The sequence below is a fragment of the Hirsutella rhossiliensis genome (genome assembly GCF_020360975.1).
Source record: "Hirsutella rhossiliensis strain HR02 chromosome Unknown scaffold00002, whole genome shotgun sequence".
NCBI lineage: Eukaryota > Fungi > Ascomycota > Sordariomycetes > Hypocreales > Ophiocordycipitaceae > Hirsutella > Hirsutella rhossiliensis.
Window position 1 is genome coordinate 4,343,216 of NW_025408668.1, and position 15,901 is coordinate 4,359,116.

The window sequence follows — 15,901 nt, forward strand, 5'->3', positions numbered from 1 at the left end:
TGACCGGACCTGTTTCAGTCGTCTTGCTCTAGCTAGCCCCCCAATAAAGCCAACAAACGCCATCGCTATGTAAAGACATGTTGTACAGGAGACTCGCGCGACCGAACCGCCCAGTCGTGTTGATGAAACTTGTGTCTAAAGCGGTCGAGGAGGATCGAGGGGCGGTCTTGGAACGTGAGCGCATCGCAGTATGTATACAGGCAGAGGAGCCTTGGCTAGCGGCTGCGCGCGGGGGACCTAGGACTGCTTGTCCAAAAACTCCTTGGCCTCGTTGACTTTTGTGGCCAGATAGGGACTGCCTCCTCGGTCGGGGTGGTTGAGCAGCATGAGGGTGCGGTGAGCCTTGCGGACCTTTTCCTTTGTAATGGCGCGCTCACTGGAGCCGTGTCAGCGATGTCCCGGGGGCGGTTTCCTGTTGGTCATCGAGGTTGGAGGCTGTTGCTTACTTGAGAGACAGGATGAGGGAGGCCTCCTTCTTGTTCATCTTGGGCTCGAAGCCGCCCTTGTAGAAGGCCTTGCCCATGGCGCCGACGCCCCCGCGAGAGCGCCGCCATGCGACGAGGCCGGCGCGGCCCTGTAGATGCCTTTGGGTTAGTCATGGCTGGGAGGGACGTCGCTGGAGATGGCGGAGGGACGAACCAGAAAGGCAGCGGCAGCGGCGCCGGCGCCCCATGCAAAGACTGAGGCCATGGTTGATGGGGGTTGCGAAAAGGGTTGGCTTGCTGGTGATGGCCTCCTTCTGTCAACGGCGATTCGGAAATTTTGCGCGGGAGAGAGAGATTAAGCGGGGGATTATTGTTCCGACCCCGACGAACCGAGCCTTTGTGGAGTCTAGTCGAGCGGGACGAACCGGCCGCCCCCAAGCTCCAACAGAACTTCTACATACAAACGATCGACAGTCGCCCACTCTATCTAGAATCTGCGATGCTCGGCTGCTCTACGGATCATGGAATGGCTGATGAGAAGCGCTGATGAGACGCGCATTTGTTCCCTACGAGGCACCAGAAGTCTGACCCTCGCTCCCACGGGAATCCAACTTGGCCGACCAAGCGGTATGGACGACTGACGGCAGCTTCTTGGGTTCCGTCGGCCGCAAACCGTCTCTGCCACCTCCTCGTGATGGCAGTGCATGCAGGCTGCAGCACGCAGTGCTTGCCCCACATATCATCAACGCACTACTATCGTGATCCTTGTCCGACCACTCCCGTGCGAGTTTGGATGCCCTTTCGAGGTTCGGACCGAGGAGATTGGCTCGCTGCTCGGGCACCTGAGACTGGCGATGGGCTTCCTTCGCATCCTTCCTCGGGTAGACGTATCCCATGTTGTACATGCCGGGTCCGGAGAGGCATGCAAGGATGAGCGGTGTGAGATGGGGCTCGGAGAGTGACGACGATCAGGCACACTTTTTGGCTGCTGCGGCTACGTACTCTTCTCCCGCCGTGCTGCCTATTTGCAGAAGCCAACTGAAAAAGCTCACGCGCCCTCCTTCGTGTTGCGGCACACGGCGCAAATATACCACTTCCTAGTTTCACCACGACTACCCTGCGGCCTCAAGTCTTAAATCGCCAGTCTTCACCGGCAAGACGGCTGTTCAACCATGTCTGGGGAAGGTGGCTCACGGGTATCGCATTCGCCGCGGCAGTCCAGAGTATTCAGTCGTAGCATCAAGGCACCTCTCATCGCGATTCTCGGGCTGATAGCCACCGTCTCCGTCTGCGACAAACTCCAGCCTTTGCAAGTCAACCTCTTTGGGCGCAACGATAGCTCCCAGACACCCCCATCATGGAACTGGAGAGATGTGAGGAGCCCCCGCGGCCCTCAATGTAGCAAGAATCAACCGTGCTGACTTGCCGGAGCAGCTCCGGCCGGATCGTTCGCTGCAATGGAACAAGTGCTACGGGGGTGCCTTTGAGTGCGCCAGGCTAGATGTAGGCCATGTATCGGCCTCTCGTTTTAGCGTCCTCCTGGCTCATGAGGCCTGTACAGGTGCCCATGGACTGGCAAGACTCGTCCAACAGCGAACGAGTCACTCTCGGTGTGATGAAGCTGCCGGCCAGGTCCAAGGAGAACCCGCTGCCACCCGTCTTTGCGAATCCGGGCGTTGGTCTCCCCTCTCTAACCAACCGGCATGGATGCCATGGTCTTATCATGTGGTTCTCGTACTGATGCTCTATCGTTAGGGGCCGGGCGGCTCGGGGGTTGACTTCTTGAAAACCCTTGGGCGTGCGCTGCAGATCATTGTCGGGGATAACCAGGTGAGAGAAAACACCGAGTCCAGTGACCGAGCGGGACATGCGGAACTAAGGGCGAAACAGGACATCATCTCGTGGGACCCGCGGGGAGGTAACTGATGCGCACCCTTTCACTTGACACGAGGGACCTCCTGAGCCTGACCTTGGACTCCCGCAGTCGGCGTTTCCACTCCCCGCGTCGAGTGCTGGGGCAACGCGCTGCGAAGGCAGATGTGGGAGCTGCAGGACACGGGCGTCGTTGACGAGCGGCAAGGGCTGGTGTACGACGCCTTCTCCCGGTCCGTCGCCTGGGCCGGCGCCTGCGAAGCCGCACTCAACGGGACCAAGCTCCTGCAGCACCTCAGCACGCCGCACCACGCCCGGGACATGCTCGAGATCCTCGACAAGACGGGGCACCCCAAGCTCCGCTACTGGGGCATCAGCTATGGCACAGCCCTGGGCGGCGTGTTCGCAGGGCTGTATCCCGACCGCGTGGAGCGGCTTGTGAGCGACGGTAGGTGGTGCTCCGAAGGCCTCTCCCTGGCTTCCACCTCGCCTGAGTCCGGCTCTGAAACCGTATCCAGGCAACGTGGACTACGGCGAGTATTTCGGCCGGGGGCTCCACAACTTTCTCCGCGACGCCGACAGCATCCTAGACGCCTTTGACAGCGCCTGCCATGCCGCCGGCCCCGAGGCATGCGCCCTCTGGGCCCCGAGCGCCAAGGCCATCGAGCAGCGGCGCGCCAACCTGCTGGCCAGCCTCAAGAAGCGCCCAGTGCTGGTCCCGGCGTGGTCGCGCGAGAGCGGGCCCGACATGCCACAGCGCATCACCTACTCCAAGCTGCAGCGACTGACACGCGCCGTCGTCTACTCGCCCTCCTTCTTCTTCGAGATCATGGCGCGCGGATACGCCGCGCTCGAGGCCGGCGACGGGCCGCGCTTCTACGATGTGCTCCGCGCGGCGGTGGGACAGGGCAACGGACCGCCCGAGGCGAACCCCGTGTGCTCGCAGGGCGACACGCCGGCTGCGATGCCGCGGGAGATTGCGTCTGAGCCCGACGCCTTCTCGGCCATCATGAGCTCCGACTCGCAGGGGCCGCGCTCGCTTGAGGAGTTTGAGGACTACGTCGCGTACCTCAGGGAAAGCAGCCGCTGGCTGGGCGCGGCTCATGCGGATTTCGGCGCGGGCTATGCCGGTCGCTCCGTCGAGCCCCGGTGGCGCTTCAGCAAAGGTGAGCGGCTCTTGGTTTGAAGAGACGTGTCCCTGGAAGAGTCTATGCGCTGACGGCGATGGCCCTCTTTTCCACGGTGACGCATATGCGGGCAGACGACATCAAGGCCGACACAGCCTTTCCCATCCTCTTTATCGGCAACACAGGCGACAACGTGACGCCACTGGAAAGCACTTATAACAACTCTGCCCACTTCCCCAGCTCGTCTGTCTTGGTGCAAAAGTCTTTTGGCGTACGGTCCCCATAAGCCCCCCCCCATTCCCATCCCTCCTACTAGACGTGCCATTTGCACTCGTCTTGCCCTCTTGCTGACACTTTGATGTTGCGACGACGGCGGCTCCGCGGAACAAATAGCACGCCTCCATTGCCGCGCCGTCGACCTGTACGGCCCAGCACATCCGGGCCTATTTCCAGAACGGCACGCTGCCCGTGTCGGGAACGCAGTGCGAGCAGGACATTGGCCTGTTCGAGGACTCCCCTTTGCAGAGTTCCACCTTGGGTCCCTGGCATGGGCGCGAGCTGTCCAGGGCCGTGTATGAGTTTTCGCGCGAGGCGGCCGTGCAGATGCTGCGGGGAGTTTCTGTGTGAAGAGGGGGTTCGTCTTTGAGCTTCTTGGGGAGGAAAGGGGCTGGCGATGTGGAGGGCATGTATATGGTCGGTGGCTCGCATCCAACGACTTCGCCGAAGCTGGAAATCCCCCATTTTCCCGGTTTCTTCTTGGCCAGCCGCCGGTCACTCGTAGCCGGCCCTATCGCTCCCGTGGTGAACCTTGTCCGGAATCCGGAGCCCCTTGTCCACTGCCTCCTTCACCTTGCGCTCCAAGGCCTCGACCTTTTGCGCACGCGGGCCATGAACCTCATCCCACTCGTCGTCTACGTAACCATCTCCGTCGTCGTCGTCTTGGTAGTCGTCGCCGTGATTGCTGCCATGGCGGATGGACGACCGCCCGGCCCAGTTCCCAGCGCCGCCGCGCCCACCCATGCCACCACGACGCCCGCGGCCGTGCTGCTTCCTCGAGCGGCTCACGGCGGCGCCGACCTCGCGCGCGGCCTCGCTCGCGTCCGGCAGCTCGCCCGGGTCGACGAAGTTGCCGGCGCCGCCGCGGCCGCCGCGCAGGGGACCGGGGGCGTCGGGGGCGGCAACGACGGCGGCTTCATGCGCGGGGAGCGGCTGGCGAGGAGGAAAGGACAGATGTGGTGAGCAAAAGGAGAGGAGACGTTTATTCGGGGTTGCGTGGGATCATATCTGGGGACATGTGCGTACTTTGGCTGTCGCTTCGTCTGCTTGCTCGGGCGGCGAGGTCGGGTGATAGTTGCCCGCTCCGCCGCGGCCGACTTTGCCGAGGGCGCCTTGGTCCTGGGCCATGATTGCTGGGGGCGAGGTTGATGTCAAGGAGCGAGAGGAGACGCCGTCGGACTTGTCGAAAATGCTCGCGGTCGACGATGACGCTTCAATCCATCGCGCCTGCCTACCTATGTTTTTTCCGCCTTGATGTTGCGCAAGCGTTGCCGTGAGTCGAGGGTCGCTGCAAAGACAGGCGTACGCACTGACGTCACAGGCGACAGGCGCTAAAGACTGAAGGCACGACGAGAAGAAGAAACGACGGCAGAATAAGAGGAATGCCCTGGAACGGAGCCTCGTCTTGCTGTCTCCCGCCTCTGCTGGGCACTCTGCTTGGCAATGGGATATTGGTAAAGGTCGGTGCTTTGCCAGGTTTCAGCCGAGCTGCTTCAGGTAAAAGTCGCTTGGCCAAAGAGTGAGATGGCGTATTAGACCAATCGCTCAACCCATCGGCATGTCAGGGGGGGGTAAAGAAGGCAGCCAAGAGGGAGGAGGACACAGTACGAGTAGTTTGCTGGATAATGGATATTCTGTCTCAAAGTCCAAGGCAACACACCCCATTCCCTCGCAAGCTCCAGAACGCTGCTTGTCTCGCCTGCGCCCACGGACACGGCAGAGAGGAGGGGATAATTAACTGCAAAACCACCATGGAGGCACAACGTCGCACACTCCAGAATTACGTGCAGCTTTGCATATGCAAGTCACGCGGAGATGACCCATCGATCCCCGGCCCGTCAAAGTCGACGATCGGGCTCCCCGTCCAGGGCATAAAGAGCCGATCCCCGTGTCCCCTTTTCCCCCCTTCCGTGTTTCCCTGGAGGAAGCTTTGGTTCTCACCACGCGGGACCAACCGCCACCACCGGCGCCAAAGACATCAGGGACCCCCCAGAGAAGAGGGGGTGTGGAAAGGTGGAAGAGAGGTGGACGAGAGGTGGAATAGAGTACAAAACAACGTTTGGCGCCGGCTCCCCCTCACACACCTTGTTTGCTCCATCCGGGTTCTGCGGACAGGGCGGCCGGCGGTTCTGGAACGGCGTGCGCCGGACCCGACCGAGCGAGCCCCTCCCCTTTTCACACAGCTACGTTGTATGTGTTATTTCGTCGCAGACTTGTGCTGGCACAGGCAAGCCACGCTCGGATGTTTTTTAAGAGGGTCCCCCCTTCTCTCCCGGACTCGGAACGGGCTGGGGCGGCCGTGGACGTCGAACAAGCCGAGGGCTAGAATCGCCAATTTACCCTGGATCCCTTTCCTCCCCTATACCGCATTCACAGGCATATCACCCAATTCTTGTTCATATCGCAGCGCCCAGACCCGGGACAAACTGACCACGCTCCAAGTGGCACACTGATAAGCTTAGACTCAGCAGAAAAGGTGCCATCGGCGAGACTAGTTACCGTTGGGATAAATGGCGAAAACAACTCTTTAGCTGCTTCTCGAGGCCGAGATGATAAGCGGCACTGACGGATGCTTACAACCTGGTGTCCCACGGACATGTCGGGACAAGTCGTAGGACCATATGGCCTAATTACACCTCCATCAAGCTCCTTGTTGTGAACACGGAGTAAGACGCACAAGATGCTGTAATTAGTGCTCGACCCTTGAGGACTTTGTTAGATGGTGGCCTGTCGATTTATCGTAGCAGACCGCTCCTCAGAGTAAAACTAGAGCGGTTAGGTCCCTTTAGTTGGGCAGCAGCGTGACTTATTATTCATTGCTTCCCGTCTACTCCGTCCGCCCTTCCTCACGGCGGCCGCGCGATCCGCAGCAGGTTTCCAACGCACGTGACGCGGCATGTGAGCGACCTCCCACGTGTGGTTTTGACAGCATCGTTGGTCCCGACGCAAGGGAAAGGGAGGGAAGGCGGCAAAGAAACGGGTCCCCCGGCTAACGATAGTCAGGAACAAACTCCCTTTTTGGGGCAGGAGAGAATCTATCATTTTTTTTTCAAATGCTTTGCCAATCCTTTCGCATCGCACTGTCGCACGTCGTGCTATGTAGGAGCCCCCCCGTGTCCATTTCCGTCCGGGGCGCAGGGCAAGAGGTGGGTGGTAGCACAGTACTGTACATTGAGGGAAAGCTTGAATCTATTTTTTGTTCGCCACGGATCCCGCCAAGTGGCGCAATGGCGGACGGGGAGCAGCAGCGTTTCCGGCAAGCAGAGACGAGGCGCATGACCTCGGGACGCGTAGCGCTGTGGAGCCCGCTCTTGAGCGACGAGGAGGAGGAGCAGCAGGAGGAGAAGGAGGAGAGAGGACGGGTGGAGTGGAGGCCGCCTCGTCCTGTCAGGTGGCCAGGGAAGGACACGGTCCGTACAGTGTGTGATTGATGTCGTCCATTGGTGGGTGACTGGATGAGCTGACGATGGAGTCGCCGCTTTCTTGGGCAACAACGTAGGGTACCCTCGGCCGCCATGCCATGTTTCTTCTACTGATTCAGAATTCAGCTCCCCCCCTCTCCATATGAGGTGTCCAAGGAACCAAGGCAGTTGCCCATCCCTCGCCATCCATCAATTGCCCCCTCGTCAATTGCGGGGTAAGGAAGAAGCCCAGACGGGCCACATGCAGTAGTAGAGCAGACAGACAGTGGCAAGACCGGCCGGTCACCGGGTAGTGCAAGGTAGTGCAAGGTACTGGCACGGGAGCTTCATAATCCTGGCCAACAAAGGAAGCACCGAAATGAAAAGAGCCTGCCCTGTTTTGCTGCAACGACGCGCCCTTTTGTCTGCCAATGGCCACAGCAGCACTCCGGGCATGCGCCAGCCCTTGGGGGAACAGCTCCAGCAAGGAGGTGGTGCTGTTGTCCGGCAGGGCGACGAGGCACAGTCTCAGGGCCGCCTGCGTCCACGGCAGGGGGTGGGGGGGCACAGAGCCACCCACCCTCTCTAGCCGTGGCACGCCTCACTGCATCAGGCCGCCCCGGTATGTGCACATTCGTGGGTATGTAGCTAACGAGAGGGGGACCAGACAGCACTGTACTGCACTGCACTGTACTGCACTGTACTGTACAATTTACAACAAAGACCGAACTGTTTCCTCGGTACGCATCGTCGGCCCTCTCTGGCGTGCGTGAAGGAAAAGGAGAGTAGCAGTTCCGCTCTTTGGCAACGCATCGTGTCTCGGCATCACGATCCGCCGAACCCTACTTCTGTCTGCCCTGCCGGGCCCGCTTCCAGACGGGGGCGGTTGGCTGTACACTCTCTACAGTACCTACTACTTACAGTACTGTACATACAACATACGAGGCAGCACTTTGGAGCAAAAAGACAAAGCACCGTGGAGAATTCCCCTTTGTTTACTGTATGTACTTGGCACCTCTTGGACAGCCCGTCCCCCGCCCCCTCTCCCACGGCATTGCACAGCTCGACTCGAAGAAGCAGCGTTTCATCTGACTTCATGCGTCCAGGCCGCCGGTGGGTGACGAGAATGGGGGCACGTTAACCGGACGGGCGTGACTGATGGAGACACAGGGCGTGGCGAGAATATTCCACATCTTGCACCTCTACAACCCACCTGTATCAATTCATGGCGCGGGGGAGGTAGAGAGCAAAGCCGGCGGGCGTGGACCGGGGAGGGGGGGTGCGAGTGCATGACCAACCTCGTCGGCAAGTCGTCGTGGAATATTGCTTAACCCGCGTGACCAGCCGAGTGCCTGAATATCTTGCTGCTCCGCACGCAGAAGATCGAGCACAATATGGAAATGTTCCATGCTCACTCATGTGTATCCGCATATATTATATATATATATATATTATATGTATATACATGGCATGGAAATACTGTACAAAGTATAGACAGTCCCCGCCTCGCCGTGGATTCTTCAGCGCCGCCTACCATCTTGAGCCAAGGTCCAACCAAGTGTGTCGGCAATGGATAAATGGCCTCACCTTGCCCTCTCCATCCATCTAACCCAAACCCTCCCCCACCCACTCACCTCACTTGACTTGCTCAATGGCCAGTTAGGGTTGGGCTGCTTTTTACTCCCGCACCACCACCACCCCATTCCTCCTCCTCCCCCTCCTCCTCCTCCTCACGGGCGGCCACCCGCGCGCGCACGCGTCGTGGCTTCTTCTCACACATACAAATCACTTGATGGATGTCTGGTGGTACATGCATGGTGTGCATGCAAGCACTGCTGCATGGAGAGGCACGGTAGTAGTAGGTAGGTATGTACAGTATGTACAAGCGTGCATGCGTCCACCGCGTACTGTAACTACACACACCCAGGACTCGTGTAGGCGAGGCACGGGATTTCCGATCAAGCCCTTTGTTGAGCCCGTTTTTTTTGGTTGCCTTTGTCGTGGTATCCATCCCGTAAGCTGAGCTGAGCTTACCGAGGCCGACGAGGTGTAAGTCGATGGATGTGACGGAGGTCCTGCGCATGGAGGAAAGCAACTCGCACACCACTCTCTCTCACGCGCACAATGGGCGTTCCTGACAAACAATCGCCCACGTGTGTACCTGCCTTCCAGGAACCTGGTCCTGTGATTGATTGATTGATTCGACGAGGGGGTGACTGCAACACAAGACTAGATTTGACGGATTGATTGGCGCAGCCTGTTCATTCCCCGGCCTGAGACATGCCATCATGGGTCTTTGAGGAACAAGTACCGGAAGAGGGGGCAAGGCCAACGGAGAGGAAGAAATGAAAAAGCAAGCAATGAAGAAAGGCAGAGACGAAAGGCAAGCAAGCCCAGCAAGCAAGCCCAGCAAGAAAGCCCGACAAGAAAGCAAGGGATAACGAGAGCAAGCAAGCAAGCAAGCAAGCAAGCATCGAGCAAGCAAGGAGGCAAGGAGGCAAGCAGACCAACATCTCCTCACCTCTCAAGAGCACGCACGCACTTTCTTTCTCCTTCCCCCAATTTACCAGGCAATCCATCCCCCCGCTCTCCAAGCCAGAAAGGCCAAGCCCGTCAAGCTAGGTAGGAGGAGAGCGGCGGTCCATCGAGCGCCACGCCCACTCATTAATGCCCCGAGCGCTCCGTGCGAGGGCGAAATCCAAGCGTCGAAACATTTTGGCACCACAAGCGGATGCGACGTGAGTAAGAAAAATAAATCGAAAAAAATCTTCCAGCTAGTCCCTCTTCCGACTTCTTCTTGGTGCCCTTGCTCCCGAGGAATTCGAATGGCAGCAGGCTCTGGTGTCGCAATTTTCTAGTCCAAGCAAAAGCTCCCCAATGCAAGGCATGCATATTACCTAGCAATGTCTCGTCCCCCTCGGTCGCTGCTACAGTACCTCGCCGCCCACGGTGTAGTGCCGTGTCGCAAGGTACCTGGGCTTCTACCGTGCCTTTCTGCTTCCGTTCCGGTACCTTGCTTGGCTCAGCCCCATTTCCACGCTCCTTGGTCTCTCAGGTCACGCCCTCTCTCCACCTCCTCGCAACATCCCACCCTCTCACGCAGAAAGACCTTGGGATCCATCTTCACACCCTCTCCGTCCCTCCAGAATCGACCTGATGATCAGCCGGGCGGCGGGGGTCCCACTGGCCCGTACGTGGCCAATGCCTCGCCTCGTCTCGCCCCCACCTCACAGCCCGTCGCGACAGTGCGAGCGGCCCCGCGCGCGCTTGGAAGCTGCTGGAAAGCGAGAGAGAGAGAGGGCCGAGGGGAGAGAGTGCTTGGAGGGAGCCGCCGGCGGCATTCGCTCCGGCTTGCTCTGTTTCTGCTGTACATACATGCATTGCAGTCGGACACAGTGTGTGACCAGGCACCTACCGAGTACCTAGGTACCTCGCTACCTACAGTACCTACAGCGCAGAAGGGGCATTTATCCGCCACGACCGCTACTAACGAGGCAGCACGGCAGTGAGCAGGCGTCCCCGCCAGCCGCCAGCACGTCACGGCGTCGACTCGAGTCCTCCACCTCCACCCACGCACGCCCCCGGTCGCAACGGGCGAACGAACGGTCGCTGTACCTGCCCTGTAGGTACAGCACAGTACTCTCCCTTGGGTCCCGGTAATCGCAAGATCGGAGGCGCCGTCGATTCACCTAGGCCAGATACGCCAGAACACGGAGCTGCTACACGCGCCCCCTCCCCCTCCGTCTGTGCCTCTCACACGCACCCCCATAGCCCGTACGCAACTGTGTGCCTGTTCCATGTCCCAAAAATATTATTTCTCGCTCTCGCTCGTGACAACCTGGCTCCTCGCCAACTCGCATCCCTCAGCGTCCGCACAACCCTCGTCCCAGCAGGTCGAGAGGACAGACCGACTGCTGCAATCCTCGAGCCCGTCACGGCCCGCCTTCTGTCGTCTCTGTCGTCTCGCAGCCCAGAGCATTCCAAGTCGTTGGCAATGGCCTCCTCAAAAGTATGACCTGTCGTCTTGGGGGACGTCTTGCTGGCTTCTTCCCGCTCCGGAGCTGTGCTGATGACTCTTCCGCCGACTCCAGGAAATGCATCCATCCGCCAGACCATTGATGCACCAACGTCCCGTCCTCTCCAGCTCCTCCTCTTCCGGTGCCCCCGGCCGACAATCCCACGCCCGAACAAACTCCCACTCCCTCGTCGCCGGCCCCCTCAACGCCACCCATCGTGTCACCAGACGCAAGTCTGTTACCAACCCCGGCCCCAACCTCGCCGCCCTCACCGCTGCCGTCGCCGGCGGCGAGCAGTCGGCCGCCATGCCCATCTTGGGCGCCGGTCGACGCAACGCCTCGTCCAAGTCTCGGGTCGGGAGCCTCCCCTCACCGCCCGCCAGCCTGCCCATCCACAAGACAATTCCCGACGTCAAGGAAAGTGCCATCGACGACGAAGCGAACGAGGCATCTGGGGATGAGGAGCTGGGCAAGTCACCCAAGGCGCGCCTGCGCCGGGCTAGTGACGGCCAGCCCCTCGCCAAGGACGCCAAGAAGAGCAACCGCGTTGAGGTGCGCTGCGAGAAATGCGGCAAGGGTTACAAGCACAGCAGCTGCCTGACGAAGCATCTGTTAGTACCCCCGTTGCATGGTGGCTGGTTGGCTAGCGACCCGCCCCGATTTCGGCGTCTTCAGACGTGGGCCTAGACGTGCCTGTGCGGACTCCACCTGTTAACGCGTTTGTCAGATGGGAGCATACGCCCGAATGGTCCTACACCTCCAAGCTGCTCATCTCCAAGCACCAGCAGGTCCAGCTGCTCGAGGCCGCTTCCGTCCTGGTTGCCATGAATGGCAAGGAAAGCTCGGCGACACCTCCCGACTCCACCAAGGATTCTGCCAGCGAGCCTGACTCGGCGTCGCCCGCCGCCTCTGGCTATTCGGAGCAGGGAGAGCGCCAGAGCTCGGCGGATACCACACCACCGCCAACCATCGAGGGCATCAACTTTGGCGCATCTCCGTACCATGACACGTGGCAAAGCGGTGCTAGCGACTCGTCTCAGCAGTATCGGAGCGCGTCACTCAACCCTCCGTTTGCCTCGGGGAATGTGCTCCACCGGTCAGGGTTTGGACATTTCCGGCAGCCAAGCCATGAACGACGTCCTCCGTCCTCGGGAGCCAACAAGACGGGCCAGGATGATCGGGACTTGGCTGCCGCTGTTGAACTCCTCAGCTGCAGTTTTGGAAGCAACAACGGGTCTCATGGCACCATGACGCTCCCGGGAGATGCACCTCCCGTGCCGCCTGTTCCGCCTCGATACCTCGACCAGGCTGCTTCGCTGTCGAGCGCGGGGTTCATTAACAGCTTCCCTAGCCGCCAGCCGGAAAGCTTCACTCGAGGCGAGATGCGGCGTGATAGCGTCGACGTCAAGATGGAGGACAGTGGCGACGACGACGACTTTGATATGCTGTCTCGCGCTCGGAGCGACGAGGACGACGACGGCGTTTTCGGCCGCATGGAGGAATGACGACGGGTCGGCACGAGCAGGAGCGTTTCTGGAAAACCCGGAGCTGCCATGCACGGCCGAGTTGGATAATTGGATAATCGCGAAAGGACGGGTGCCATTTCTCTTGTATCACGATATACTCGACTTGTATGAGGTGGTTCAGCTCCGCCGCCAATCTTCAGCACCGAAGAGTGGAGAGCCTCGCCTGGCAGGCGTGATTGCATCTCCACGAGGTTAAAGTGAGGATTCGGAAAGGCGTCGAGCGAACACCCGGATAAATACCAATTGAAGCCAACTTGGATGAAGAATTACTTGCAACGGCGCGACGTGGGAGCAGCGTCTTGCTCAAGTGTCACGCACGGATGGGCGTGAGGCGAATCTTGGCCAGTTAGGAATGAAATCGACGGAAGGGCGAGCAGGAAGCAGCTGCGGCTTTGCAGATTGCTTTGCAGGTGGATGCGAAGACGCTGCACTTGTACCCAAGGAGGGATGGCCGTAGCTTGCATCTGGGAGCAAGACGTAAGGAGGAAGGGAGAGAAGAAGAAATCTTCCGCAGAACGTCTTCTCAGAGTCTGCTCCAGAAGGAGGTACTTAAGTGGTGCTTAATAACTCGGAGCTGGAGAGGTGAAAGGGGTCATTGCTTCCCCGAAGCCTAATTTCTTCGTCGGCGTGCCAAGTACCCTGCACAGTAAAAACGCGTGGTGGGTACTAATGCTGTGCGAGCAGGGGAAGGTTTCCCCAGCGACCAGCCAAAACGTCACCTGTCCCCGCTGGTGATCGATTCTTCTTCTTTTCTTTTCCTCCACGAGCTCTCCCCTCCATCACCAGCTTGCGCCCACACAGACCACGGCCCGGCGCAGATTCTGTGGTCGGCACAGTCAATGTCCTAGACACCGCCGGCCATTCGCTCCCAAAATACTCCGTGTTCGATCTGCAACAGAAGCTTGGCGCAGCGCGAAGCGACCGGCATGGCGCCAACTAAACGAAGCGCAAAGTCTGACGCCGAGGCTCCGGTCAAGGCACACGGGGAGCTGGTCGGGGTTGCGGGTGCGACGCGGCCGTGTCGCGGGACACTGCCCGCCCCTTTGAAATTTCCAATCGCGGCGACGCTGAGCTTTTGCATGGCGAGCCTGGGCTACAGCCTCGTCGGCGAGCTCAGCAAAGGAGAGCTCGCCTCGGTGAGCCGCAGTCAGGATACATGGGGCGAAGTGTCCATCTTGGCAGGGTGGAGGATGTGAGTGCATTTGGCCCCCTCCCCTTATCACGAGCAGGAACACGGCAGCTGATGGCGCACATCTACAACCAGCGCCGAGCTGGCCCTTGCGTGGGTGGGCAATCTAGACGCCCTGGACGTTGCCATGCTGGACATGTTGTCTCATGGACCATGGGTGAGAATCTTGGCCGCGCACGAGGGTCGTCTACCCACATCGCTGACCCGGCTTAGCTCTTCCTCCTGACTGCATTTTACTCACTGAGTCCTGCCACCGCGGCATCTGCACTGGCTGTAGATATACTGGCGGCGGCCGTGCCCTTTTACCTGCTACGCCCGCTTTCAAACGTCCACCGAGGCTCGGCGAGGGTGCCGAATCGCGAGCTCGTCGACCTGCCGCTGCAGCTGTACACGACGGCACTGTCCACGGGCATATACACCGTCGTGCTAGTCCTGTCGCTGCGCTTCGTCCTGCCCCGGATCCTCGTCGTCTACTTTTCTGGCCTGCCCAGCCTCGAGCCCGCGTACACGGCGTCCTACAGCGGCATCCTCCCGGCCACGCTCCTCCTTGGTGCGGCCGCCAATGCCTTCATCTTTGCGCCCTTTGCCACGACGGGCAAGTCGAAGGAGGACGACGAGGCCAGCCAGTTCGATCCAGTCATGGCCACGCTATGTGAGACGGTGCGATGGAACCTTTGGGGCTACACGTCCAAGACCAAAGTTGTCATCCGACGAACGGTGGCCGTGATGCTCCTGACGGGGGTCAACACCTACCTCTCGTGCACCAGGACCATGCACGGCGTCGAGGAGGCCGGCGCAGCCTCGTACGCTGCTGTATGGGTCTTGGCGGCCCTGTGCACAGGGCTTGGGCTTGGGCTTGTCGGCGGCGATTAGCTGGCGCGACGACCTCTGAGCCGATGGCGGGAGGGGGTGCAGAACGTCGGCCGCGGCAAAAATGTATCATACGCAGGAGGGGGGCGTTTGCCAAGACGCGCTTGATGGGAGCAAAAGGAGACTGAATCGAGGGACGAGGGAGCAGAAGTTGGATCTGATATACCATTTTCCTTGGGTTCACAATGTCTAGTTCGTGCCGGCCGACAGTGATTGATGGCCTTGCTGTGGATTCCCGTCTCTTGCAGCGCCTCGAGGCGGTTTGCCGGAGCCGCTGGAGCAAGGAAGTGTGTACGGATACTGCACTAATACGGATAATCCCTTTGAGATATCCCTTGGATGCCCGAGGGACATGCCATCAGGTACGGCTGTAGTATACGTACTTGAGCGGTACCCGTCGGAAAATACAGATTGATCGCCACGATGCAGATTGACTGATTTTACCACGCTGAAGAAGACAGGCAAGTGCCGGCAAGTGGGTGGGATGCGGCAAAGCAGCTCGGCACCGCGCGTAGGGCTGGCTTGGCGACGAGCAGCAATCCCACTCGAAAGCAGGTACTGTACCTCTACCTCTGGCCCTCCCAAAATAACAACCTCATTTTCGTGCACAAACCATCTTCCAATTCTGCAACCCTCGCCCACGCTCCGTGACGACGGGCCCTCAGCCAGCTCGAAAAGGAAAGGGTGGGGGTTAAACGAGGAGAGGAGAGGGCTGCGCCGCACGCATACGCTGGGAGACGACGCCCAACAGGCGCCAAAGGAGGTCCCGTTCTGGCGAGGCAGCATCGCGTCTCCTCACGAACCTCGCTCGCCTGGACAGGCCAGCGGCAGCACGCCCGAGCAGTGGCGAACAAGGAAACGCTGCAACAAGTGTAGGCGTGCGAGCCTCCCGCGGCCAAGAGTATGAAGGAGGTACGACGACATCTCTGCCCAGCAGGTGCCTGGAGACTCGTCTGGTTGGTTACAGCTTCTCCTCGGAAGCCCAAAGCCATCCGACGGCGCTGACTGGACAGGAGGATGTGCGCCGCGCCGCGATCAAAGATCCTGCCAGCTGTTGCCCTGGGACTCTTTGTCTCCTCATCGTCGGTCATTGAGCACTATTCAACCGGGAGACCCCTTGCCTGGGAACGAGGACCGGAGCCTGCAGGTAAGTACAATATGGGCTGCGGCCTCTTTGCGCATGTTGGTGCCAACGTTGA

The 15,901-nt window shown here is 59.8% G+C and overlaps 5 protein-coding genes across 5 annotated transcripts; 3 read left to right on the forward strand and 2 right to left on the reverse strand.

The window, feature by feature from the left end:
* Nucleotides 1-237: 237 nt before the first annotated feature.
* Nucleotides 238-690, reverse strand: HRG_02091 (pam16 domain-containing protein; the record flags this gene model as incomplete). The annotated part of the gene is made up of 3 exons (XM_044860562.1): nt 238-376; nt 447-574; nt 640-690. 3 exons carry the CDS (start codon nt 688-690, stop codon nt 238-240), a joined length of 318 nt encoding a protein of 105 aa, XP_044724195.1.
* Nucleotides 691-1,597: 907 nt separating this feature from the next.
* HRG_02092 (alpha/beta hydrolase fold domain-containing protein) lies at nt 1,598-4,051 on the forward strand (the record flags this gene model as incomplete). The annotated part of the gene is made up of 9 exons (XM_044860563.1): nt 1,598-1,798; nt 1,860-1,928; nt 1,987-2,100; nt 2,181-2,255; nt 2,316-2,343; nt 2,410-2,745; nt 2,816-3,463; nt 3,559-3,695; nt 3,818-4,051. 9 exons carry the CDS (start codon nt 1,598-1,600, stop codon nt 4,049-4,051), a joined length of 1,842 nt encoding a protein of 613 aa, XP_044724196.1.
* Nucleotides 4,052-4,195: 144 nt separating this feature from the next.
* Nucleotides 4,196-4,828, reverse strand: HRG_02093 (uncharacterized protein; the record flags this gene model as incomplete). The annotated part of the gene is made up of 2 exons (XM_044860564.1): nt 4,196-4,633; nt 4,727-4,828. 2 exons carry the CDS (start codon nt 4,826-4,828, stop codon nt 4,196-4,198), a joined length of 540 nt encoding a protein of 179 aa, XP_044724197.1.
* Nucleotides 4,829-11,219: 6,391 nt separating this feature from the next.
* Nucleotides 11,220-12,622, forward strand: HRG_02094 (zinc finger domain-containing protein; the record flags this gene model as incomplete). Its single annotated transcript, XM_044860565.1, has 3 exons — nt 11,220-11,728; nt 11,845-12,447; nt 12,514-12,622. 3 exons carry the CDS (start codon nt 11,220-11,222, stop codon nt 12,620-12,622), a joined length of 1,221 nt encoding a protein of 406 aa, XP_044724198.1.
* Nucleotides 12,623-13,569: 947 nt separating this feature from the next.
* On the forward strand, nt 13,570-14,705 carry HRG_02095 (uncharacterized protein; the record flags this gene model as incomplete). The annotated part of the gene is made up of 3 exons (XM_044860566.1): nt 13,570-13,835; nt 13,908-13,989; nt 14,046-14,705. The coding sequence occupies 3 exons, from the start codon at nt 13,570-13,572 to the stop codon at nt 14,703-14,705; spliced, it is 1,008 nt and encodes a 335-aa protein (XP_044724199.1).
* Nucleotides 14,706-15,901: the final 1,196 nt, after the last annotated feature.